Raw genomic sequence first — 27,333 nt, forward strand, 5'->3', positions numbered from 1 at the left:
CACCGCTGGTGTACTGGTAAACGCATGTCATTTCCTACAGCATTATAACGTTTTATTTACACATGGTGAAACAGCAAACCACTGAGAGAACTGGAGCTATGCCAAGCACAGTTGATTTAAATTATATTTTGTGCTAGCTAGCTACTGTCTTTCTTTGATTATATCAGTATCGGAAGGGGCAATAATAGTACACGTTTAAATTGTATTATGTTAATTTGAAAATATATGTGTAAATGTAGAATGGGCAAACTTTCCTGGCAATGTGAATGTACCAGACACAGTGGAAACATATATGGAATGTTTTTTACTAATATTTTAACATATTCATACGCTGGAACTGTGTACGTGTTTAGAATAATCAAGCCAATCAATTCAATATACATTTATGTATTAATACATTTGAGGAAAATAATATAGCCTCGAGTAAATGGTCGTTCAGCAGAAACACTCCACTACAGAAGGTGGCGACCGTGCGCCTATTCTGTTACAAAAACATAAGAAGTTGCAACCTCCTAGCTATTTTTGCAATCCATTAATTAGCATTTTAGTACCTGAAAAATATGATTGTACACATATTCACCACTGTTCAAACGGCATAGACAAATAGAGAGAATCTGTAAAGTCCAAGTGCGGATATTAATTATTGACTCAACACTGTAGACAGCTTAGCCACAATGCTAACTTGGTTGTTGTTGCTAACAGTTGGCTAGCAAAGAGCACAACAATCTGGGTCAGTGGTGACGAAAAAATGAGTAGCTAAAAGGTATATCAAATTTGGCTGTTTCATGAGAAAATAACTGGCTAAAGAAAAGCACCAAATGGAAATCCATAGATGCATTGTTAGAGGATGCGCCAATAAATCGGACGCAATTATTCATTACAGTTTACCAGAGGAACCACAGAGACGTCAACAGTGGCTACAGTTTATTAATGAAAGCAACTCGGGAGAGAATATTCCAGTTGTGTCCCGTTTATGTGGCGACCACTTTACAGAAGAGTGCTTCACAAAACTTGATCTCGGTTTCACCACGAGGTTAATATTAAATCTTGACGCAGTCCCAACGATTTATTCCACTGATAAAACATCGGCGTATCGGCAACACACAGTGAGTATATTTGCGCTAAGAGGCTAGCCTACAACTTTGTAAATCTGTATGTGTTTTATGAAACTTAACTAATGTAACATTGGATCCAACCTAAACTTGTGTAGGCTACTGCATCAAATACAGTATTCTACAGGCTAGTAAGTTAATCAGACAATCTACTATAGGCTAGTAAGAATACTATATGCTAGTAAATTAATCGAAGACAGTATATTATAGGCTGGTAAGTTAATTAAAGATTGTATACTATAGGCGAATAAGTTAAAGATGCACTCTCAAATTTTTGTATAATTTCAGCCAGTAGTTTTTAAAGTGGTGCTCATAAGCCAAAATTGGCCCCGCTTTTTGCATACAATGTCATCCATTTGTGTGATATGTTAAGAATTTTGTCATTTGTATGATATCATATGATTTTTTTCATTAGTGTGATCTGTTACGAATCCAATTAGTGCAATGTGTTACGAATTTGTTGTGCTTAAGATCCCGGGGTGCATCTTTAATCAAGAGAGTATGCTGAAAAGGTTATAGATCTTTTCCATGTACAAGGACCCATGAGCACTAACATGTGAAGTTCAAAGGATTAGGCCCCCACCAGAGAGCAAAGCTGACACTATTTCCACGTAATTCCAGTCCTATAAGTTGAAATGGTCTTTTAGGTTCTATCTCCGAAAGAATGACGCATACAGCCAGCTTGGCTATTGCTGGTTCTGGAGCTGGATTTGTCATAAGCATGTAGAGAACTTTGCCACAGATGGATAGGGGAAACCACTATCTTGGGCTTTGCCATCTATTGACATCTTCCATAGATTGCCGCTGCAAATTCTCCATAGAAAGAATAAGATGAAGCTCTGGTAATATGGATAGCCTGAACCGTTCGGACTAGACACATTTTTCTACAATGTAATGGGCACAGTGCAACCTTTGGTAGGCTCGTGAGGCCATGGTTCTCACAGCTAGGGGAAGTGAAATGACAGGCTACAATGACTTTACTCATGATGTACGCCGCAAATTCTATGTAACACCTTGAGCGCATCGGACACAAAGCATAATCTTTCACGGGTGCCTTTTCATTATTCACTGAACAGAAATAGAAACACAACATGTGAAGTGTTGGTCCCATGTTTCATGAGCTGAAATAAAAGTTCCCAGAAATGTTCTATACTCACAAAAAGTGGATTTATCTCAAATTTTTTGCACAAATTTGCTTACACCCCTGTTAGTGAGCATTTCTCCTTTGCCAAGATAATCCATCCACCTGACCGATGTGGAATATCAAGAAGCTGATTAAACAGCATGATATTTACACAGGAGCACCTTGTGCTGGGGACATTAAAAGGCCACTCAAATGTGCAGTTTTGTCACACAACACAATGCCACAGATGTCTCAAGTTTTGAGGGGTGTGCAATTGGTATACTGACTGCAGGAATGTCCACCAGAGCTGTTGCCAGATAATGTAATGTTAATTTCTCTACCATAAGCCACCTCCAACATTGTTTTAGAGAATTTGGCAGTACGTCCAACCGGCCTCACAACCGCAGACCATGTGAAACCGCTCCAGCTCAGGACCTCCACATCTGGCTTCTTCACCTGCAACATCGTCTGAGACCAGCCACGCTGACAACTGATAAAACTGTTGGTTTGCACAACCAAAGAATTTCTGCACAAACTGTAAAAAAAAACATTTTAGGGAAGCTCATCTGCATGCTCGTCATCCTCACCAGAGTCTTGACCTGACTGCAGTTCGGCATCATAACCGACTTCAGTGGGCAAATGCTCACATTCGATGGCTACTGGCACGCTGGCGAAGTGTGCTCTTCACAGATGAATTACGGTTTCAACTATACCCGTGCAGATGTCAGACATGCGCGTGTATGGCGTTGTGTGGGCGATCGGTTTGCTGATGTCAACGTTGTGAACAGAGTGCCCCATGGTGGGGTTATGGTATGGGCAGACATAAGCTATGGACCACAATTGCATTTTATCAATGGCAATTTGAATGCAAAGAATTACCGTGACGGGATCATGAGGCCCATTGTTCGTGCCATTTATCCGCCGCTATCACCTCATGTTATAGCATGATAATACACAGCCCCCATCTGTACACAATTCCTTGAAGCTGAAAATGTCCCAGTTCTTCCATGGCCTGCATACTCACTGGACATGTCACCCATTAAAGCATGTTTGGGATGCTCTGAATCAACGTGTGTGAGGGCGTGTTCCAGTTCCTGCCAATATCCAGAAAATTTGCACAGCCATGGACGAAGAGTGGGACAATATCCCACAGGCTACAATCAACAGCCTGAGCAACTCTATGCGAAGGAGATGTGACTCTGAATGAGGTAAGTCACACCATATACTGACTGTCCTTTTGATCCACGCCCTATTGAAAACATTTTTACAGGTATCTGTGACAAACAGATGCATATCTGTATTCCCAGTCATGTGAAATCCAAAGATTAGAGCCTAATGCATTTATTTCAATTGATGGATTTCCTTATAAATCTAAATCAAATCGTATTGGTCACATACACATATTTAGCAGATGTTATTGTGGTGTAGTGAAATGCTTGTGTTCCTAGCTCCAACAGTGCAGTAATATCTAACAATACACGCATCTTAAAATAACTTTAACTCAGTCAAATCTTTGAAATTGTTGCATGTTGCATTTATATTTTTGTTCAGTGTAGGATAGACACTTGATTTCTAGCTGCATCAGTCAAAGCAGTGGAGTGTGGCCAAAACCATTCATCTTGGGGGAGCAGGCTTCCAAAATGCATATCACATGCAATTTGACCATTTACCATATATATTTTTAGACAGACTTGAGCAAAATAAGTGAAACTTTAAATTTCCAATAGATTATGATAAGTTTCTGGTGAAAATGTGGGGGTGCAACCTATTTTAATTTGCTCCATGGCTCTCAGGCAGCCAGTAAAAAGCTGTAGCCAGAGACAGAGGGGGAAAAGAGACACCCCATTGACTTTTTTTTATAGCAGACCCAGCTGCTATTGCATTGATGTCTATAGATGGGTTGGCTGACAACGTCACCAAAACAATGTGCGCGCTTCCATGGGGCAGAAGTCAGCCTGTTGTTGTGATTCCGGATGGCCAGATTGGTAGCAAGAATGACAAGAAACTGCCATGTGAGGAATCATAAGTGGCTCGTTATTGATACCATGTCTTAATTTGAGGTGTTTTGACTGATTTCATGTCAATGCTAATATGTCTAAAATTCTCTAGCTAGCTAACCAACAACTGTAACAATATATTTAAGAGACAACAAGTGGTCATTGTGCAAATGTATTTATGTTCTCAATTAACATTGGAGACGAAATATAGCTTACATGTTGTCAACAATCGAAGCCAACCTCATCTGTTTTGCCCCATGGTTGTGCGCATCGTTTCTGTTGCTAAACAACCAACCTGTCTATGAAAGACCCGGAACTGACCATTTTCTTCAATGGTAAACGGCCTGAGTGAACTACACTACATGACCGAAAGAATGTCGCTACCTGCTCATCGAACATCTCATTCCAAAATCATGGGCATTAATATTGAGTTGGTCCCCCCTTTGCTGCTATAATAGCCTCCACTCTGTTGGGAAGGCTTTCCACAAGATGTTGGAACATGCTGCAGGGATTTGCTTCCATTCAACCACAAGAGTGAGGTCGGCCACTGATGTTGGGCGATTAGGCCTGGCTCACAGTCGGAGTTCCAATTCATCCCAAAGGTGTTTGATGGGGTTGAGGTCAGGGCTCTGTGCAGGGCAGTCAAGTTGTTCCACATCGATCTCGACAAACCATTTCTGTATGGACCTCGCTTTGTACGTGGGGCATTTTCATGCTGAAATAGGGCCTTCCCCAAACTGTTGCCACAAAGTTGGAAGTACAGAATCGTCTAGAATGAAATTGTATGCTGTAGTGCTAAGATTTCCCTTCGCTGGAGCTAAGGGGCCTAGGCCGAAACATGAAAAACAGCCCCAGACCATTATTCCTCCTCTACGAAACTGTACAGCTGGCGCTATGCATTGGGGCAGGTAGCCTTCTCCTGGCATCCACCAAACACAGATTCATCCGTCGGACTGCCAGATGGTGAAGCGTGATTCATCACTCCAGGGAATGAGTTTCCACTGGTCAATGGCTGCGAGCTTTACACCACTCCAGCCAATGCTAGGTATTGCGCATGGTGATCTTAGGCTTGTGTGTAGCTGCTCGGCCATGGAAACCCATTTCATGAACGTCCCGACGAACAGTTCTTGTGTTGACGTTGCTTCCAGAGGCATTTTGGAACTTGGTAGAGTGTTGCAACCGAGGACAGACAATTTTTACGAGCTTCAGCACTCAGGTACTGTTCTGTAAGCTTGTGTGGCCTACCACTTTGCAGTTGAGCCGTTGTTGCTCCTAGACGTTTCCACTTCACAATAACAGTGCTTACAGTTGACCGGGGCAGCTCTAGCAAGGCAGAAGTTTGACAAACTGACTTGTTGGAAAGGTGGCATCCAATGACGGTGCCACGTTGAAAGTCTCTGAGCTCTTCAGTAAGGCATTTTACTGCCAATGTGTGGCTGAAATAGATATATCAATTCATTTGAATGGGTGTCCACATACTTTTGTGTATATAGTGTATCTTCATTTATAAACTGGGTGGTTCGAGCCTTGAATGCTGATTGGCTGACAGCCTGGTATATCAGACCGTATATCAGGGGTATGACTATGTATTTTAACTGCTCTAATTATATTGGTAACCAGTTTATAATATCAATAAGGCACCTCAGAGGTTTGTGGTACATGGCCAATATACCACAGCTAAGGACTGTGTCCAGGCACTCCACCTTGCGCCGTGCGTAGGAACAGCCCTTAGCCGTGGTATATTGGCCATGTACCACAAACCCCCGAGGTGCCTTATTGATATTATAAACTGGTTACCAATGTAATTATACCACACCCACTCCTGCATTTATTGCTTAATTATCCATTCATCTTTGCTGTTGCCAAAGGTTATCTATTATATTGCTCAGCTCTGTTGCGACTCAAACTTTGCAGGTGTTTATGATTAATAAACAATACCATGCTGGTGGGTGGTACCATTCAAATAAAACCCAGCCCTGAAACGAAACCGAGGCTAAAAATAATTTACACATAATTTCATAGGAAAAGATAAGGCATTGGCATGAATTTGCACGAAGCGTGGAGTTCGGGTTTGTCACTTCAAGCCCAACTTAAGTTGTTGTGCAGCATCTTGGGTAAGCTCTGGCCATCGTCTTTCAGCTAGAAAAAGTGGCTTTCTACTAGAGGTCGACCGATTTTTATGATTTTTCAACGCCGATACCGATTTATTAGAGGACCAAAAAAAACGATACTGATTAATCAGACAATTTTTTATATATTATATATATATTTGTAATAATGACAATTACAACAATACTGAATGAACACTTTCATTTTTACTTAATATAATACATTAATAAAATCAATTTAGTCTCAAATACAGTGCCTTGTGAAAGTATTTGGCCCCCTTGAACTTTGCGACCTTTTGCCACATTTCAGGCTTCAAACATAAAGATATAAAACTGTATTTTTTTGTGAAGAATCAACAACAAGTGGGACACAATCATGAAGTGGAACGACATTTATTGGATATTTCAAACTTTTTTAACATGCGTGCAAAATTATTCAGCCCCTTTACTTTCAGTGCAGCAAACTCCCTCCAGAAGTTCAGTGAGGATCTCTGAATGATCCAATGTTGGCCTAAATGACTAATGATGATAAATACAATCCACCTGTGTGTAATCAAGTCTCCGTATAAATGCACCTGCACTGTGATAGTCTGAGGTCCGTTAAAAGCGCAGAGAGCATCATGAAGATCAAGGAACACACCAGGCAGGTCCGAGATACTGTTGTGAAGAAGTTTAAAGTCGGATTTGGATACAAAAAGATACCGATTTATTAGAGGACCAAAAAAAACGATACTGATTAATCAGACAATTTTTTATATATTATATATATATTTGTAATAATGACAATTACAACAATACTGAATGAACACTTTCATTTTTACTTAATATAATACATTAATAAAATCAATTTAGTCTCAAATACAGTGCCTTGTGAAAGTATTTGGCCCCCTTGAACTTTGCGACCTTTTGCCACATTTCAGGCTTCAAACATAAAGATATAAAACTGTATTTTTTTGTGAAGAATCAACAACAAGTGGGACACAATCATGAAGTGGAACGACATTTATTGGATATTTCAAACTTTTTTAACATGCGTGCAAAATTATTCAGCCCCTTTACTTTCAGTGCAGCAAACTCCCTCCAGAAGTTCAGTGAGGATCTCTGAATGATCCAATGTTGGCCTAAATGACTAATGATGATAAATACAATCCACCTGTGTGTAATCAAGTCTCCGTATAAATGCACCTGCACTGTGATAGTCTGAGGTCCGTTAAAAGCGCAGAGAGCATCATGAAGATCAAGGAACACACCAGGCAGGTCCGAGATACTGTTGTGAAGAAGTTTAAAGTCGGATTTGGATACAAAAAGATTTCCCAAGCTTTAAACATCCCAAGGAGCACTGTGCAAGCAATAATATTGAAATGGAAGGAGTATCAGACCACTGCAAATCTACCAAGACCTGTCCGTCCCTCTAAACTTTCAGCTCATACAAGGAGAAGACTGATCAGAGATGCAGCCAAGAGGCCCATGATCACTCTGGATGAACTGCAGCGATCTACAGCTGAGGTGGGAGACTCTGTCCATAGGACAACAATCAGTCATATATTGCACAAATCTGGCCTTTATGGAAGAGTGGCAAGAAGAAAGCCATTTCTTAAAGATATCCATAAAAAGTGTTGTTTAAAGTTTGCCACAAGCCACCTGGGAGACACACCAAACATGTGGAAGAAGGTGCTCTGGTCAGATGAAACCAAAATTGAACTTTTTGACAACAATGCAAAACGTTATGTTTGGCGTAAAAGCAACACAGCTCATCACCCTGAACACATCATCCCCACTGTCAAACATGGTGGTGGCAGCATCATGAAGATGGTTAAAATTGATGGGAAGATGGATGGAGCCAAATACAGGACCATTCTGGAAGAAAACCTGATGGAGTCTGCAAAAGACCTGAGACTGGGACGGAGATTTGTCTTCCAACAAGACAATGATCCAAAACATAAAGCAAAATCTACAATGGAATGGTTCAAAAATAAACATATCCAGGTGTTAGAATGGCCAAGTCAAAGTCCAGACCTGAATCCAATCGAGAATCTGTGGAAAGAACTGAAAACTGCTGTTCACAAATGCTCTCCATCCAACCTCACTGAGCTCGAGCTGTTTTGCAAGGAGGAATGGGAAAAAATTTCGGTCTCTCGATGTGCAAAACTGATAGAGACATACCCCAAGCGACTTACAGCTGTAATCGCAGCAAAAGGTGGCGCTACAAAGTATTAACTTAAGGGGGCTGAATAATTTTGCACGCCCAATTTTTCAGTTTTTGATTTGTTAAAAAAGTTTGAAATATCCAATAAATGTTGTTCCACTTCATGATTGTGTTGTTGTTGATTCTTCACAAACAAATACAGTTTTATATCTTTATGTTTGAAGCCTGAAATGTGGCAAAAGGTCGCAAAGTTCAAGGGGGCCGAATACTTTCTCAAGGCACTGTAAATAATGAAACATGTTCAATTTGGTTTAAATAATGCAAAAACAGTGTTGGAGAGGTAAGTAAAAGTGCAATATGTGCCATGTAAAAAAGCTAACATTTAAGTTCCTTTCTCAGAACATGAGAACATATGAAAGCTGGTGGTTCCTTTTAACATGAGTCTTCAAAATTCTCAGGTAAGATGTTTTAGGTTGTAGTGCAAAAAGCAGAGCTTGTCTGCATATTCCCCTGTCAGTCTGCTCCTCCACTTATCGTAAATGATCCCCACCTCACTGAACACTCTCACTTGGGACTAGAGGTCGACCGATTAATCGGAATGGCCGATTAATTCGGTCCGATTTCAAGTTTTCATAACAATCGGTAATCTGCATTTCTGGACACCGATCACGGCCGATTACATTGCACTCCACGAGGAGACTGCGTGGCAGGCTGACTACCTGTTATGCGAGTGCAGCAAGGAGCCACGGAAAGGTGCTAGCTAGCATTAAACGTATCTTATAAAAATAATCAATCTTAACATAATCACTAGTTAACTACACATGGTTGATGATATTACTAGTTTATCTAGCTTGTCCTGCATTGCATATAATCGATGCAGTGCCTGTTAATTTATTATTGAATCATAGCCTACTTCACCAAATGGTTATTTACAAGCGCATTCGCGAAAAAAGCACTGTCGTTGCACCAATGTGCACCTAACCATAAACTAACTTTGTTAAAATCAATACACAAGTATATATTTTTAAACCTGCATATTTAGTTAATATTGCCTGCTAACATTAATTTATTTTAACTCGGGAAATTGTGTCATTTTCTAAATGATAGTTTCCAGATTTGACCATATTAATGACTTAAGACTCTGTGTGTAATTATTATGTTATAATTAAGTCTATGATTTGATATTTGATAGAGCAGTCTGACTGAGCGGTGGTAGGCAGCAGCAGGCTCGTAAGCATTCATTCAAACAGCACTTTCGTGCGTTTGCCAGCAGCTCTTCCCTGTGCTTCAAGCATTGAGCTGTTTATGACTTCAAGCCTATCAACTCCCAAGATTAGGCTGGTGTAACCAATGGGGAATGGCTAGCTAGGTGGCGGTGTGCGCACTAATAGTGTTTCAATCGGTGACATAACTCGCTCTGAGACCTTGAAGTAGTTGTTCCCCTTGCTCTGCAAGGGCCGCGGCTTTTGTGGAGCGATGGGTAATGATGCTTCAAGGGTGGCTGTTGTCGAGGAGAGGGACGAAACTATACTGTTACACTGGCAATACTAAAGGGCCTATAAGAACATCCAATAGTCAAAGGTATATGAAATACAAATGGTATAGAGAGAAATAGTCCTATAATAACTACAACCTAAAACTACTTACCTGGGAATATTGAAGACTCATGTTAAAAGAAACCACCAGCTTTCATATGTTCTCATGTTCTGAGCAAGGAACTTAGCTTTTTTTACATGGCACATATTGCACTTTTACTTTCTTCTCCTACACTTTGTTTTTGCATTATTTAAACCAAATTGAACATGTTTCATTATTTATTTGAGGCTAAATTGATTAGATTGATGTATTATATCAAGTCAATTACAACAATACTGAATTAACACTTATTTTGTCATTATTATAAATAAATAAATACATAAAAAAAATTGTCCAATTAAATCGGTATTGTTTTTTGGGGTCCTCCAATAATCGGTATCCGTATCGGCGTTGAAAAATCAGAATCGGTCGACCTCTACTTGGGACCGAAGAAGGTGGGGGACAGAAACTTCTTTGCCAGTGGAGCAAGTGATTCAAGTCTGTCCTCATTCTGCTTCCACCACTCCAAAGACAAGGCAATCTTTCTGTCAATGACAGGCTCTGTGAGGTAACGCTCCAACTCCATTTAAAAACTGCACTGGACTCCAGCCCTGCCCTCTTGGCTTCCAAGGATTCTAGCGTAGAGGCTGTCCACCAGACTGGGTGGCTGATCTTGGACTCTTTGCCTCTTTGCACCTAGATCTGGGTCCTCCTCTTCACTAGTTCATTCTGCTGTGGCTCTGGGATTTGGACTCCTTAGTAGGTCAGACTCCTCTTCAGCACCGACACACTGGGGATGATGCATGCTGCTGTAGAGCTGATGAAGTGGCTCATCTCCAGTGTCACCTCCTCCATAGGTGCCAGAGTCTCAATTAGGTTAGAGACAATGTCCCACTGTGTCCGTATTCACCTGCATACACATTCAGTGCACGCCTCTGTTCAAACATCCTCTGTAACATGTGTAGTGTTGAGTTCCAGCGAGTTTGAACTTCTTGGATGATGCTGTGTTTGGGAAGGCCAAAATCTTCCTGAATGGCCCTCAGCCTCTGTTTGGCCAGTGTAGTGGCTTCCTTTCCTCTTTACCATAGCCACTGCCCAAGCCTGAAACGGGGTTGTTTGGTAAGTATACAGTCCACACTCAAGGTTTCCAAACGGCCAAACATTCAATGCCATCCAGGGATATGGTGCAACAAAAATGTTTATTCTTCTTATATCTAACAAAGAAATGATTATCCAATCAACTTAAAGCATAGATTACTTGATATGGAAAATACATAATATGACTTGTATGTATGTATGTATGTATGTCTGTATGGTCAAAAAACTATACCGCTCCCGCATCTAGCAAGGACTCCCCCGAAGGCCCAACTTCCTGCCTTTATCCTAACACACTTACCACAATACAATGAATGGGCAAGGGGGGGGGGGGGCAAAACTGAGTTACACTAACAACAAATGAATATATCTCAATCAGGTAAATATAAATCATAAAGGTACCTAATATTTCATCATGTACATTAATATTTTATATATTTACACAAATGTACATGGAGCTCTGTATGTTCTGTCTTTTATACAAATATGTCCAAATCGGCTCTAACAGCCAGTACAGAGTGGTCAAAGTGAGATTCACAGCTCTTCAACATGACAATAATGTCTAGCACAGCTCTCTGACTGGATAGGCCATCATTGATTACAAGCTGTAGGGTGTGTGCACTGCAGCTGAAGTCTGGAAGCTCTGCCAGTCTCATACCTTTCACCATGTTTGCCCCACTGTCCCTGAGGACCAACACTACACGTTCTGTGTGGATTTCACAGTATTCCAACATGATCAAAAACATCTCTCTGATGTAGTTTCCTGTTTGTGATCCAGTCACAGTCTTGACTTTCAGCACAACCTGCTTTCTTGTCCAAATATTGTCAATGATATGTCCAGTAAGGCTTATCAGGGACTCTACTCTGTAGTGCCTGACCAGCAGTCAGTTGTGAATGCCATGTGTGGAGCGTTCACTGGTGCCACCAGATTCTTCACTTTCATCACAACTCTTTTTAATGTGTTTTATCTATCATTTCTGCACGGTATAATTTTTCATCTTTGATCCTGTACCGGGGTTCAGCCTCGGAAAACCAACATCAGACACCACTGTGAATGGCTGGTTGTCAGTGGCAATCATCTCAATAATTGCTTCATCCATCTTCTTGGCCATTTTGCTTGTTTATTAAACAGTTGTAAGATTGTAGCCTGCGATGTCTGATGTGTCTGTATCCTTTTTCCTTGTGAAAAAGGATAAATCATAATTTTTTCATCATTGCTTCCTTATGGGCTTTTGGATGGTTGTTCCTAAGGTGATTCCTTATGGGCTTTTGGATGGGTGTTCCTAAGGTGATTCCTTATGGGCTTTTGGATGGGTGTTCCTAAGGTGATTCCTTATGGGCTTTTGGATGGGTGTTCCTAAGGTGATTCCTTATGGGCTTTTGGATGGGTGTTCCTAAGGTGATTCCTTATGGGCTTTTGGATGGGTGTTCCTAAGGTGATTCCCCAGGTTAGTGGTATGTTTTGATTTAGCCGTTGCTGATCTCTTTATCACAAATAAGACACCTTGCTTTCCCTGGTGCCAATTCAATGTAATAGTCCCACACTGGTTCTCTGCTTTTCTCTGCCAACTGTAAAATTAATATAATTGTACACACACACGCACAGCTCTCTGAAGTGACAAGGATACTGAAGTGTCTGCTAGGAGACACATACTCTCAACTGTTTGAATCATAAAACTAGAGTTTAAGTTACCTATGATGAATGTTGAAAACAAAAACTGTCATTTCTATATGCAGGAAATCCTATTTTAATAATGTGCATGGTAATAATTGACTACCAAAGTGTGAGTCATAATTCCCATGATACCTTCCAGCAAAATAAATCTGAAAGGCGGTTAATTCATTCATTTATTCCACAGGATGTTTTTAGATTCACTTCAAATAAGGTCTGTGTTTCGTTTAGGTTTACAACACCTTGCCAATTTGATAACTGTGTAGATATCCATAGGATAAGGTAACTCTGATCAATATTGGCTAAATATATGCAAATATTTTTTGTAGAGTGGATTTATGAAAATATGTTGACAAACGTTACCTTATTCTAGTGAGATTTACATGAGTATCAAAAAGCTGAGGCAGTGTATGCCTGCACGAAACACAGACCATATTTGAAGTAGATAAAGACATTCTCTATGGAAGACATGAACGGTAAAATAACAAAGAAACCCCTTTCAAGTTCAGCCGCAAGTTATTATAGGAATTATGACCCGCCAACCATTTCTCTCTGTACCATTTTGTATTTCATTTATCTTTGACTATTGGATGTTCTTATAGGCACTTTAGTATTGCCAGCCTAATCTCTGGAGTTGATAGGCTTGAAGTCATATAAACAGTGCTGTGCTTCAAGCATTGTTAAGAGCTGCTGGCAAATGCAGTAAAGTACTGTTTGAATGAATGCTTACGAGCCTGCTGCTGCCTACCACCGCTCAGTCAGACTGCTCTATCAAATCATAGACTTAATTCTAACATAATAAACACACAGAAATAAGAGCATCATTTCGAACCGTTCTGTATTTTATAGAAAGGGTGGCAAACCTAAGTCTAAATATTGCTGTTACATTGCACAACCTTCAATGTTATATCATTATGTAAAATTCTGGCAAATTAATTTGTCTTTGTTAGGAAGAAATGGTCTTCACACACTTCTCAACTAGCCAGGCAGCCCAAACTGCGGCATATACCCTGACTCTGCTTGCACTGAACGCAAGAGAAGTGGCACAATTTCCCTAGTTAATATTGCCTGCTAACATGAATTTCTTTTAACTAAATATGCAAGTTTAAAAAATATATACTTTGTATTGATTTTAAGAAAGACATTGATGTTTATGGTTAGACACATTTGTGCGACGATTGTTCTTTTTCACGAATGTGCTTTTGTTAAATCATCACCTGTTTGGCGAAGTTGAAGTAAGCTGTGATTCAATGATAAATTAACAGGCACCACATTGATTATATGCAACGCAGGACAAGCTAGTTAACTACATATGGATGATGATATTACTAGGTTAACTAGTGATTATGTGAAGATTGATTGATTGTTTTTTATAAGATAAGTTTAATGCTAGCTAGCAACTTACCTTGGCTCCTTGCAGCCACAAGGCTCTTTTGATGCTGCACTCGTAACAGGTGGTCAGCCTGCCACGCAGTCTCCTCGTGGATTGCAATGTAATCGGCCATAATCGGCGTCCAAAAAGGCCAATTACCGATTTGTTATGAAAACTTGAAATCGGCCCTAATTAATCGGCCATCCCGATTAATCGGTCGACCTCTACTTTCTACTGGTGTGGGCTTTAAGGCATATTTAAATTTTTCAACCATTCTCCATCCCAAATTTTTTTAATAAGCGAAGGCTTTGATTTCTGGTCAAACGGATGGAAAAGAGGTCTTAGAAAACATCTGCAAGAAAAAGTCTTAAAAGGTATTAGAAATACATCAAAATACGTTAATATGTTAACGTAAAGACCGTTGCCAACTAATATTAACACTTGCCGAAATGTTGCCTTTTGTAAGTTTAAGAAACATTGCGCTGTGCCTTGAAATTCCATTACCAAAAATCCACATACTGTATCTTTAAGATATTTTCTAATTTCTCTCCCTCATGAGGACGAAGGATAGTGAAAGTTTACAGAAGTAACAAGTAAAGGTAGGCCTATCAATTAGTTAGTGTTTTTACTGAAATCAATTTTGTTTAGGATTTTTTTTATTGATTAGAACTTGAAATCCGTTACCAAATCAGTAACGGAATTTCAGCAATTGAATTGGCTACAATGGGAAATCGTAGTAGTCACAAACGACAGTTGGGTTCACAAATTTGGACAGTAGAGTACAGTAAAGAAAAGTAGAGTATTGTACAGTACACAGAGCACACTAAATTTGAGTACACCAATGTACTGTACTCAAGAGTGCTGTACTTTGTCTGTACAAACTTGTGAAACATAAACGTCTGTGATTGGTTCAGATTTGGTCTGGTCCAGTCTAAATCTGGAGCATATATTTGGCAGTTTTGGAAAATGTGGACACACAAAAAACAGAGCTTTTACCAAAATGATTTGACCAAACTTGGCATCTTGACAGTTCTTCCAGTAAATGTGTTATTGTAAAAATCAGTGTACTTCTTTAAAAGTAGTCCTTGTGCATAGTTTTATGGTTTGTTAAACTTTTGAAATCGATGGGTTTTTGTCTGACATACATTTTAAGTGAACAATTTAAGTTTCAGCACAATTCTATTACCATGGAATTGCCCTATAGTAAAGAAGATGGCGGCGCAATGCTTTAAACATTTGCCGCCAATTAAGTAGTTAATGTCTTTCACCTTTCCCACTCCACACCACCAACAAATCATATTTTTTGTTCTTATAGTATTTTTATGTTCTTAAACTTTATGGCCATATAAAATGTGTCTTCCAGGCCTAGCCTACAGTTTCTTAAACCAAGTGTAGCCCAAACACTGTAACTTAAATGAAATAATGAAACACTTCTTGTCCATCTCACAGGTGTCCGCTGAGAGTGCAAATGGGACTGGGATGTTGGAAGTAAAAAAGACTGGCATCAAGGAGGAGCCAGTGGACAGGGAGGTGGACTCGCAGGTGAATCGCTCAAAAAATTTGTTGGGTTCAATCAAGAAGTCGTTTAGTTCAATCAAAGAGGAAAATGTTGGGCAGGACGCGAGCATTGCAGGGAGCTATGACCAGATTAGAGTGTTGAAAATAGGAGACTCACACACAGGAGAAAGGAAGAAAGAGGGAGGAGAGTATGGGATGGAATACTCACACTCTCACCAAGATGGAGGCTATGATGCCATGGTAACAGAGATTCACAGGGAAGAGGGGATGAAGGGAAAGGGCAGAATGAAAGAATGGATGATGGAGAAAATGAATGTGACGGCGCATGAGGTGGAGGTGTTTGTGATAGAAAACTCAAAACCAGAGGAGGAGGAATGGAGGGAATATGTGTTAGGGGAGGAGGAGGAGGAGGAGGAGGAGGAGGAGGGATGGAGGGAATATGTGTTAGGGGAGGAGAAGGAGGAGGAGGGATGGAGGATAGAGGAGAGGGGAGAGGGCAGAATGGAAGGGATGTGGGTGAAAAAAGGGAGACGGAAAAAGCTCCCGGGGCCGCAGTGGTGGAGATGGGAGCAAGAGAGGAAGAAAACAGAGGAAGATGAGTGGAAGATGATTGCAGAGAGGGCGAGGGAGGAAGAGCGGGAGAGACAGAAAGGTCAGACTGTGGAGGAAGAAGAGAAGAAGCGAAAGAAGAGAGTGGCAGGGTTCCGCTGCCCACAGTGCAGCAACACCTTCCAGTCCCGAAGTGAGTTAATGGAGCACAAGACCGGCTGCTGCAATGATGCAAAATACACCTGCCCAGTGCCACTCTGCCCCAAACACTACACAACTAAGAGGTCCCTGTGGACTCACATCCGCTTCCACCGTGTAAAGGATGACAAGAAGAAGAAGGCGGCCTTGGAGACTATCCAGAAATCCCAGGGAGCCCAGGAGCAGAAGATGAAGGCTTATGATGCTTACCTGACAGCCCAGAAAGCCCAGAAATCCCAGGGAGCCCAGAAAGCCCAGAAATCCCAGGGAGCCCAGGAGCAGAAGATGAAGGCTTATGATGCTTACCTGACAGCCCAGGTGCAGCAGAATCAATACCAACCCAGCCATAAGAAGAAATTCTTCTGCCCACTCTGCAACATATACTACAGAAATCAAACTAGCCTGGACAAGCACTCTCGTTGTCATACCAGTGTCCACAAGTTGACGTTCCGCTGCTCCTTCTGCTCCCTGGAGATCCTGCGAAAGTACACAACTAAAAAGCACTATGACTTGGAACACCCGGGCAGGGTCCCACACTGTGAGGAGTGTGGAAAAACCTTTAACTCAATCGACAGCTTCCTAAAACATCAGGTTAGACACTTGTCCGTGACACCCTACTACTGTTATGAGTGTCGCATCTACCAGCTGACCCAGAGGGGCCTCACTGCCCACCTGAGAAACCACTCTCTCAGACGAAACCAGGAGCAGCTAGACCAGCAGTCTGGGAAACTCAATAAACCTGATAATACAATGAATCATAGTACAGACCCTCTACACAACAACCCTGCCTCTCTACAAGAGAACCACGCCCTTCTACAAGATAACCACGCCCATCTACAAGATAACCACGCCCATCTACAAGACATCAAAGAAGAACTTATAACCAAAGAAATAGAATCTCAATCTGTGCTTTAACCCCTCCTCTTTGTCCCATAACCATACCCCTCCCTCTGACATGAAAAACTGACCTGGGAACTTTATCCGTGACTATTTCTGTACAGGAGAACACTGAGACTGGGATCAAATCCTCTAAATAGAGACATCTAGTACTTAGTTTTTACAGGAGATGAACTGTTTTATCGATACAGAGCGAATAGCAGAAATGACAGTAGTAGCAGAATCAACAACCTCTGCATCATCATAACAGTTGCTCTGTGAGAAGGTGTTAAAGTTCACAGTTAGCCATTATGTAAATGCCAGCTGAAAAGTACCAGTGGCCTGGCTTTGGCCCCAGGTGAGAGCAGGCCCCCTGGAGCCGGCCCAGTGAGACACAGGTACCAGCTCACGTAGATGGAAACTGAAAAGACTGAGCCATATGTACAGTATTTGTTTGTCACTGTTACCTTGAAGGCCAGGTGTCTTTAAAATGTTGTAAGCCCTTTATAAGCCCCATAATATCCTATATGATGTGCATTTAGCCTTCTATCCATAATCTAATATAGAGAGAATTCAGTTTAATCTATAGAGTTGTCTTACACAACATTAACTGTAATTATCTTTACGTAAAATGGGATAGTCACACATTTATAAAATGTTATTTAGTGCTTCTGAGTTAATGTTGGTGTTGAGATGTATTATTAGACCATTCCTGATCCTTTGAGGTTTAATCCATTTTTCCTTCTGGTTCTGCACTTTTCTCTTTATCCGCACTTGTTTATTTCCTACAGTAGTCCAGGGTGAGTAGTACAGCACTATGGGTAGGTTTAGTGGGTGCAACATAGCCATAGAAATGTTTTGTATAGAACAAATACTTTGTGAAACATATGGGTTGTCTGTCATGGTGGATAGGGTATAGTGTCAACTCTATTACATTTCTGTCTGCAACAAGAATGTTTCACCTCACTGAATACACTCCATGTATACAGTAGCAACTCTCTGGTCCTATAGGAAGCCAAGTGAACTTTCTCTGGCCAATAGAGATGAACCCGAATGACACTGTAGCCCTGCCCAACAAGGAGCACTTTGATGTCGACTGGTTCCATTACTGAATGTCTGATGCTTTGTTCTCTACACTATTGACATGCTCTCTGAATAAAACGCCTTTCTATGGTATTTACTGGTCAGTGAAAAACACAGAGTCGTGTACTGAAGGCTTGTTTATTATGTTCAATACAAAGTCCTACTGTGACTCCACTGAGATACAAAACCAGAGAGAGGAGACGGTAGCAGCAGGATGGATGGAAGGACACTGTATCTCCACAGGGACAGAGGAAAGAGACTGGGACAGAAAAGGCTGGTTTCCCGGACATAGATTGTGCCTAGTCTTGGACCGATTCTCCATTGAAATTGCTTTTAAGTCCAGGACAAGGTTCAATCTGTGTCTAGGAAACCGTCCCAAAGAGAGAAGCAATGCATCTCATCTACTCTCAAAACAACATACAAACTGCTCAAACACACAACCTTACAGCTAAACACTTAACAGTCAATCAGAAACTCAAAGACCGTGTGTGTTACAACACATCCAGAAGAGCAGCGGGAGAGAAATTGAATAGGTAGAAGTTCACTACTGATCCAGAATCAGATCATGAGTTCAATAATACCGCTACAATTCATTGATAGCTACAGTTTTCTTCATTCTATTAGACAGACAGCGCTTTAAAGGGATTGACAAGAAGTCAGCATGTGCCAGCAGGCCCAGACAGTAACATACTGGATTACCTCCACAACTGTCATATCATTCCAGACAGTAACATACTGGATTACCTCCACAACTGTCATATCATTCCAGACAGTAACATACTGGATTACCTCCACAACTGTCATCATTCCAGACAGTAACATACTGGATTACCTCCACAACTGTCATATCATTCCAGACAGTAACATACTGGATTACTTCCACAACTGTCATATCATTCCAGACAGTAACATACTGGATTACCTCCACAACTGTCATATCATTCCAGACAGTAACATACTGGATTACCTCCACAACTGTCATATCATTCCAGACAGTAACATACTGGATTACCTCCACAACTGTCATATCATTCCAGACAGTAACATACTGGATTACCTCCACAACTGTCATATCATTCCAGACAGTAACATACTGGATTACCTCTACAACTGTCATATCATTCCAGACAGTAACATACTGGATTACCTCCACAACTGTCATATCATTCCAGACAGTAACATACTGGATTACCTCCACAACTGTCATATCATTCCAGACAGTAACATACTGGATTACCTCCAGAACTGTCATATCATTCCAGACAGTAACATACTGGATTACCTCCACAACTGTCATATCATTCCAGACAGTAACATACTGGATTACCTCCACAACTGTCATATCATTCCAGACAGTAACATACTGGATTACCTCCACAACTGTCATATCATTCCAGACAGTAACATACTGGATTACCTCCAGAACTGTCATATCATTCCAGACAGTAACATACTGGATTACCTCCACAACTGTCATATCATTCCAGACAGTAACATACTGGATTACCTCCACAACTGTCATATCATTCCAGACAGTAACATACTGGATTACCTCCACAACTGTCATATCATTCCAGACAGTAACATACTGGATTACCTCCACAACTGTCATATCATTCCAGACAGCAGGTTAAATTCATCAGAAAATATAATGTCTGTTCCAGCCACATATTTCTACATCCAAGGGCTTCTCCCACCCCCACCTGTGTGCTTACATGACTTAGTTAATGGATTTCTAAAATGCATTGTATTTCATCTCCCAGAACCCTGAGGTGCTGTACTAGTACAGTATTGACAGTTCAGTTCAGTGCCAGACTCAGTCTCTTCACAGCTTCATCCATTCAAATGCTCCTCGGAACCAGGAAATACAGTGTCCTCCGGGATTATTGGGAAATATGACCATGAGGTTAAAGTGCAGACTGTTGCCTTATTTAGAGGGTATTTTCATCCCTATCGGTTGAACCGTTTAGAACTGACAGTACCTTTTGTATATAGTATTGGGACAAATTCACTTGTGTGTATTAAAGTAGTCGAAGTTAAGTATTTGGTCCCATATTCCTAGCACGCAATGCCTACATCAAGGTTGTGACTCTACACATTTGTTGGATACATTTGTTGTTTGTTTTGGTTTTGTTTCAGATGATTTTGTGCCCAATATAAATTAATGCTAAAGAATGTATTGGGTCATTTTGGAGGGACTTTTATTGTAAATATGAATATAACATGCTAACCTCTCACCATTACAATAACAGGGGAGGTTAGCATGTCTTGTGGGTATGATATTTTTGCATCTGTGACTTTCTCACTCATCATTACTCACGATACATTCATGATAATCTGTAATATTGGTAGCATCCACATTAATGTAGAAGTGTTCAGAAACGTTCTATTATTATTTACAATAAAAGTCCCTCCAAAATGACCCAATACATTCTTTAACATTATTTTCTATTGGGCACAAAATAATCTGAAACAAAACCAAAACAAACAGCAAATCCATCCAACAAATTTGTAGAGTCACAACCTTGATGTAGGTGTGCTATGAATATGGGACCAAATACTTAAAAAATACACAAGTGAATTTGTCTCAATACAAAATGGCTCTAATTTCTAAACAGTTCACCTGGATAAGGATGGAAATACTCTCAAATGAAAGCTGACAGTCTTCACTTTCACCTCAGTCATTGTTTGATTTTAAATCCAAACTTATTGAGTATAGAGCCAATAGAAGACAAAATAATAATTACAGAGGACACTGTATAAGGCAGCAACATGCACACTGGGCAAGCCACAGACTCGTTGCCCAGCTAACCACCGCTTAACACTGGTCCAGGATAATGTTTACTTTAGTGTCTGTAGAGCTGAGTTGGTGTGGACAGGGTAGGCGGTACCCAGACTGGCCTAACCAAAGCCATGATTGGACCTCAATCCCGTCACTCTGATTGGATGTTGTGGCTGACTGGGAGGAGCTTGTCTCAATATAGGGGGCATCGTCAGTGGTCCCATTTGCTCTCACTCTGATGACATCACTAGTTTTGTCCCTGTAATGACTCGGTCACTAAAGAGGCTACTTAAGGTTTACACACAGAGCTACAGTTATACAGTTCATCATAAATTGGGTCTTAAATGCATATGCAGGTATCTCTCAAATGTTCCCAGAAGTACATACACACATACATCTATATACAGCACATTCATGTTCCTGACACGTGTCTCTTGAGTATCTAGAGGCAACGCTGATTGTACAAAGCAAAGACTGGAGAGACGATACAATGTTAGTGGTCACCACCAGCCCTGGTCCAACAGAGCTACAGGCTGTAGTTCTAGCCCTAACTGGTTCTAAAGCCTGCATACTCTGTATCTCTGGCACCAGGGGGGAAACCACTGGGTTAGTTCCTAACAGAGAAGGGTCAGAGGGGTCCCAGGTGCATCAGAGTTCTGTCCAGGTCACCTGAGGGACCAGGTCTGCCCATCTGTCTGAACAGACCTCCAGCAAGGTTATAAGTCCGAGGTGAAAGGTTAAAGGTCAGAGAGCAGTGGATGTGAGTTTCTTCACCCCCCTCCGTTGGGCCAGAGTGGAACATCCCACAGGGTCCAGGACAGGTGGAACGTTCCTGTTGAGGGCAGAGTAGGTTGCTGCCATGGCGCCCTGCACAAATCAAATCCAACTTTATTTGAAGTCATTAAAATATTGCAACACACATCACTGTATATGAAAAAGACAAAATATAGTGGGACAGAATGTGTGTTACCTTGACCAGGTGTGGAGCATCCTGTCTGGTGAGTGTGAATTTGGGCAGCTGGTCGCGTTGTGTGACCCAGGGATGACGCAACACCTGGCCAGCCGTCAAACGCTGGTGGGGGTCCACGTGTAACATCTTAGACACCAGCTCCTACAGGTCAGAGGTCAAAAACATTACAACATTATCCCCCATTGAATATCGTGTTTGAATGTTGGTAACATTCCCTTGGCTTCGGTGTGTGTGTACCTTGGCCTCGGCTGAGACAGAATTCCAGTACCCTCCGGTCAGAGAGAACTTCCCGGTACCGATCCGAGCCAGGATCTCCTCTGGAGTGTCCTCTAGACCATTGGCAAATGGAGTGAACCTGGAGAGGAAAGTAAAGGAGAGAAGGGTAAACAATTGCAAATACACAAACAACCATATTCACACATATAAAACAGACACAGTCTTACCCTGTCAGCATGGTGTAGAGTAGGACTCCCAGACTCCAGATGTCACAGGCAGCATCATAACCCTGCTTCTTCAACACCTAGTAAACACATACTGTATGATTAGTGGATGAGAGGGTACACACACATAGAGAACATCAGAGAGAGGTACAGAGAGAGAGAGAGAGAGAGAGAGTCACGGTACATACCTCTGGAGCTACAAAGTTAGCTGTGTAGCACGGCGTCATCAGCAGGCCGTTCTCAGCTCTCAGCTGCTTGGCAAAACCAAAGTCACAGATCCTGATGGACTCAGCGTTCCCACTCTCATCCACATACAGGATATTACTGGGCTTCAGGTCCCTGTGCACCACCTGGTAAATGATCAACCAATCAGTCAATCACACCCACGTCGACACATTGAATGAGAACTAGGTATGCTGTAAAAAGAAAGTATTGAGGCTCAGAAATGTGTCAAAGTCCTTGAACGACACAAAGACATGAAACACACTCACCCCCTGTACGTGTAGGTATTCAACAGTCTTGGTGATGGTGTATAGGACAGCACTAGCTTCTCTCTCTGAGAAGAACTTCTGTCTCAGTATCTTATCCAGCAGCTCTCCTCCCTTCATCAGCTCTGTGACAAGATACACTGTCCTGCCATCATCAAACACCTACAGCAGAGACAACAGGGTTATAGCTGTGTGTGTGTGTGTGTGTGTGTGTGTGTGTGTGTGTGTGTGTGTGTGTGTGTGTGTGTGTGTGTGTGTGTGTGTGTGTGTGTGTGTGTGTGTGTGTGTGTGTGTGTGTGTGTGTGTGTGTGTGTGTGTGTGTGTGTGGGTGGGTGTGTGTGTGTGTGTGTGTGTGTGTGAGTGCGTGCGTGTGTGAGACTCACGTCCTTCAGTGTGATGACGTTGGGATGTTGTCCGTATCTCAGTAGAATCTCCACCTCCTCCGTTGGATCTCTCTTAGCCTTACTGATGATCTGGGTGAAACACACACACACACACAAAAATGTGTTGGAGTTGAAACCAAGACCACTTATGTATGTATAGCTCTGAATACTAACAATCAATGGGCAATATCAATGCTTTCTGCTGTGTGTCTCACCTTGACTGCGTACTCCATGCCAGTGGTCTTGTGTATGCAGCGTTTGCAGACAGAGTATGATCCCAGTCCTATATCCTCCTTCATTTCATATGCTTCAGAAAACTGAGACACATTTCTGTGCAGCTGCTACGTAAACACATGAGCAACACAGATGTCAAACTACACATAACAAGACTGTGAGTGTGGACGTGTTAAACTATACTTCTGGGGACCAGAAGTCCTCACAAGGATAGTAAACAAACAAAAATTTGACCAACTGGGGACATTTTGTTGGTCCCAACAAGGTCAAATGCTATTTCTAGGGGGATTAGGTTTAAGGTTAGAATTAGGTTTGGAGTTAGGGTTAGGAGCTAGGGTTAGGAGTTAGGAGTTAGGGTTAGGAGTTAGGGTTAGGAGCTAGGAGTTAGGGTTAGGAGCTAGGGTTAGGAGCTACGGTTAGGAGTTAGGGTTAGGAGTTAAGAGTTAGGAGTTAGGGTTAGGAGTTAGGGTTAGGAGTTAGGGTTAGGAGTTAAGAGTTAGGGTTAGGAGTTAGGGTTAGGAGTTAGGGTTAGGAGCTAGGGTTAGGAGTTAGGGTTAGGAGCTAGGGTTAGGAGTTAGGAGCTAGGGTTAGGGGTTAGGAGTTAGGGTTAGGAGCTAGGGTTAGGAGTTAGGAGCTAGGGTTAGGAGTTAGGAGCTAGGGTTAGGAGTTAGGGTTAGGAGCTAGGGTTAGGGGTTAGGAGCTAGGGTTAGGAGTTAGGGTTAGGAGCTAGGGTTAGGAGTTAGGGTTAGGAGCTAGGGTTAGGGGTTAGGAGTTAGGAGTTAGGGTTAGGAGTTAGGGTTAGGAGTTAGGGTTAGGAGTTAGGGTTAGGAGCGCTGCAGCGCAGTGTCTGCAGTCATATCTTACGATGATAAAATGGTGTCAGAAGTGCTTCAACCTCGTAAAATACAAGATCAACCTCAGAAAATATAAGACAAGAACATTGTCCGAGTCGACAGGAGAGATAATTTCTCAGAAAATAATAATATTCCGTGAGTTTTATCAGAGTTTAGAGCTACCAAACAGCTCTCTCAGCCTCAGTCTCTCTCAGCCTCAGTCTCTCTCAGCCTCAGTCTCTCTCAGCCTCTGTTCCTCTCAGCCTCAGTCTCTCTCAGCCTCAGTCTCTCTCAGCCTCAGTCTCTCTCAGCCTCAGTCTCTCTCAGCCTCAGTCTCTCTCAGCCTCTGTCTCTCTCAGCCTCTGTCTCTCTCAGCCTCTGTCTCTCTCAGCCTCTGTCTCTCTCAGCCTCAGTCTCTCTCAGCCTCTCTCTCGTCATGTGAGCAGCCAAGCGAAGCCGTTGCTGTGGATACTCACACACAGAGAGCACATGGAGCAGCGCAGGGAGAGAGCGGGGGACAGACAAAGATGAGCAGAGAGAAAGTTATTTCTGATTTCGTGTTCGGGCAGGGCCGGGCCGTAAATTTGGCAGAAGCAATCGAGCCAGGGCAGAGTAAGGCCTGAATGTCGCGAGCAAGGGTAGGGCCGTGGCCTAAATTTCATGCAGGGCTCGCATGTGTGTGTGTGTGTATGTATGTATATATATATATATATATATATATATATATATATATATATATATATATATATATATACCTTTACTATTGTAGCCTGTAGTGGTTGTGCCTCTTCTTCTGTTGTTATGGCTACGAAACTGAATCCTCGGAACAGCTGGTGGGCATTGGCACTGGGTGGAACCCCTGGGGAATCTACACACAGAAGACAAGCAAGCGGTTGAAATTCAACAGATGATGAGTAATTGACAGGTGGAGGAACGGAGAGATGTGTGTGTGTGTGTACCTTTGGGTGTTTTAGCAGTGAACTCTGGGTCGAAATAGAAGGTGTCGTCAGGTCGTCCCGTAGCAGGTTTGAAGGGAGGGTGGAGCTCTCTACGGAACAGTTTCTACACACAGAGATAGAGAACACATGATATGGTATATACTGACTCTACAGCCTCTGAAACACAGTGAGAAGAGACGTCACATCACTCACGTTCCAGTCTACGGTGCAGTAGAAGTGGTGTCTCTTGATCTCTTCCACTCCGTCTGGGCCGGCTCCTACAGAGATCAGAACCAGAAGTTACACTTCAACACAGATCTAGGATCATATAAACTCCCCCAATCCTACCTTTAACCATTAGGGGGAAAACGTAACTCAGACCTAAGATCAGATTGTGTTACCTAGCCTGTTAGTAGGGTTGCGTTTGAAAAGGTTCCTCAGGAGACTCTGGGCTTCTGGACTCAGAAACTGTGGCATCCCCAACTTAGCCCTGAGGAGAGGGACAGAGAGAGAGTGAGGTAACGAAAGACAGGTAGGAATACAGAAGAGGAGAAGGCAGTGATAGAGGGGGAAATAGAGAACATTAAAGAGTGCGGATATTGACACAGTCGTCATATATCAACCTGTATTCAGTCTGATTGAATGCTGAAGTCCATTATACAGTATACAGTAATACATACAGGAAACTAACTCAGCGTTTTACAGAAACGATCTCAGCAGCCGAGAGAGACAAACAAACATTCTCAGCATTTTCCCCTGAGAGAGAGATAAATGATTCTCTGTGTTCAAATATCTCTCACCCATTCCACCTCTCCCTTTCCTGCACCCTTCCTCTCTTTCTCATTCCATCTCTCTCCTCCTCCACTCTCCCTCTCTCTCATACTCTCCTTATCTCTCTCCCCCTTTCCGTCATAAATGTCAAACATTCCACTTAGCTAGCTCCATTATCTGCTTTTATCACTCTTATAGTCTGTCCATCCATCCTGCCCTCCTGCTGAGTGCTCCAAATACCTCTTGTAATATGAATCCCCCTCTCTTTCTCCTGGGTTGCCTCAGCATTATAACCTGTGGTCCACAGGCCTTCTGAGTTTTTTATTAGATTAGTTTTCTTCCAAAAATAAAAACAATTGCGATTGTTAACGGTATTATAAGTAATTTTACATAACCTTTTTTCTCATGTTAATAATAGGCCTTTAATCTGTTACATTCACTGATAACATTGGTGGTCCTCAATAGCTTTTGACAGTGATTTGGTAGTCCCCGGGAACAGAAAATACCTTTTGACAGTGATTTGCTATTCTCTGGAACAGAAAATACCGTTTGACAGTGATTTGCTAGTCTCCGGAACAGAAAAGAGCTTTTGACAGTGATTTGCTAGTCTCCGGAACACTACTCTCACACTACTCCAGTGAGATGATAATGGTCAAATGGTCAACCTTGTCAAAGAGACTCACTTGAGGATCATGTTCATGGTCTCCTTGCGGTCTTTCCCCTGGAATGGTAGCGTTCCGGTCAGCATCTCAAACTGGGAGAGACACAACACAAACAACCTAACTACAACCTGTAGCACAACACAAACAACCTAACTACAACCTGTAACACAACACAAACAACCTAACTACAACCTGTAGCACAACACAAACAACCTAACTACAACCTGTAACACAACACAAACAACCTAACTACAACCTGTAACACAACACAAACAACCTAACTACAACCTGTAACACAACACAAACAAACTAACTACAACACAAACAACCTAACTACAACCTAACTACAACACAAACAACCTAACTACAACCTGTAACAGAACACAAACCACCTAACTACAACCTAAC

At 41.8% G+C, this 27,333-nt stretch overlaps 2 protein-coding genes across 3 annotated transcripts in view; one reads left to right on the forward strand and one right to left on the reverse strand.

Annotated features, from left to right (window-relative positions):
- The first annotated feature begins 511 nt into the window (after nucleotides 1-511).
- Nucleotides 512-18,517, forward strand: LOC116354815 (zinc finger protein 354A). The gene is made up of 2 exons (XM_031796600.1): nucleotides 512-1,106; nucleotides 15,650-18,517. The coding sequence occupies exons 1-2, from the start codon at nucleotides 819-821 to the stop codon at nucleotides 17,378-17,380; spliced, it is 2,019 nt and encodes a 672-aa protein (XP_031652460.1). The 5' UTR covers nucleotides 512-818; the 3' UTR covers nucleotides 17,381-18,517.
- A 26-nt stretch (nucleotides 18,518-18,543) lies between these two features.
- Nucleotides 18,544-27,333, reverse strand: part of LOC109909899 (ribosomal protein S6 kinase alpha-3) — a 37,503-nt gene continuing 28,713 nt past the window's right edge. Inside the window, exons 10-23 of one of the 2 annotated variants that reach the window (XR_004204039.1) lie at nucleotides 26,947-27,017; nucleotides 25,894-25,982; nucleotides 25,706-25,770; nucleotides 25,514-25,616; nucleotides 25,310-25,422; nucleotides 23,703-23,828; nucleotides 23,488-23,577; nucleotides 23,108-23,266; nucleotides 22,805-22,966; nucleotides 22,620-22,696; nucleotides 22,414-22,531; nucleotides 22,177-22,317; nucleotides 19,572-22,073; nucleotides 18,544-19,213 (exon numbers count right to left, since the gene is read on the reverse strand). Coding sequence is in view for 1 of the 2 variants with exons in the window: in XM_031796599.1 (XP_031652459.1) it covers nucleotides 21,951-22,073; nucleotides 22,177-22,317; nucleotides 22,414-22,531; nucleotides 22,620-22,696; nucleotides 22,805-22,966; nucleotides 23,108-23,266; nucleotides 23,488-23,577; nucleotides 23,703-23,828; nucleotides 25,310-25,422; nucleotides 25,514-25,616; nucleotides 25,706-25,770; nucleotides 25,894-25,982; nucleotides 26,947-27,017 (1,437 nt within the window). In the remaining variant the exon portion in view is untranslated. Of the gene's footprint in view, nucleotides 22,074-22,176; nucleotides 22,318-22,413; nucleotides 22,532-22,619; nucleotides 22,697-22,804; nucleotides 22,967-23,107; nucleotides 23,267-23,487; nucleotides 23,578-23,702; nucleotides 23,829-25,309; nucleotides 25,423-25,513; nucleotides 25,617-25,705; nucleotides 25,771-25,893; nucleotides 25,983-26,946; nucleotides 27,018-27,333 lie in introns of both variants that reach the window. The other variant, XM_031796599.1, reaches the window with a different exon arrangement.

This window comes from Oncorhynchus kisutch, linkage group LG18 (assembly GCF_002021735.2).
Source record: "Oncorhynchus kisutch isolate 150728-3 linkage group LG18, Okis_V2, whole genome shotgun sequence".
In the NCBI taxonomy this organism is placed as follows: Eukaryota; Metazoa; Chordata; class Actinopteri; order Salmoniformes; family Salmonidae; genus Oncorhynchus; species Oncorhynchus kisutch.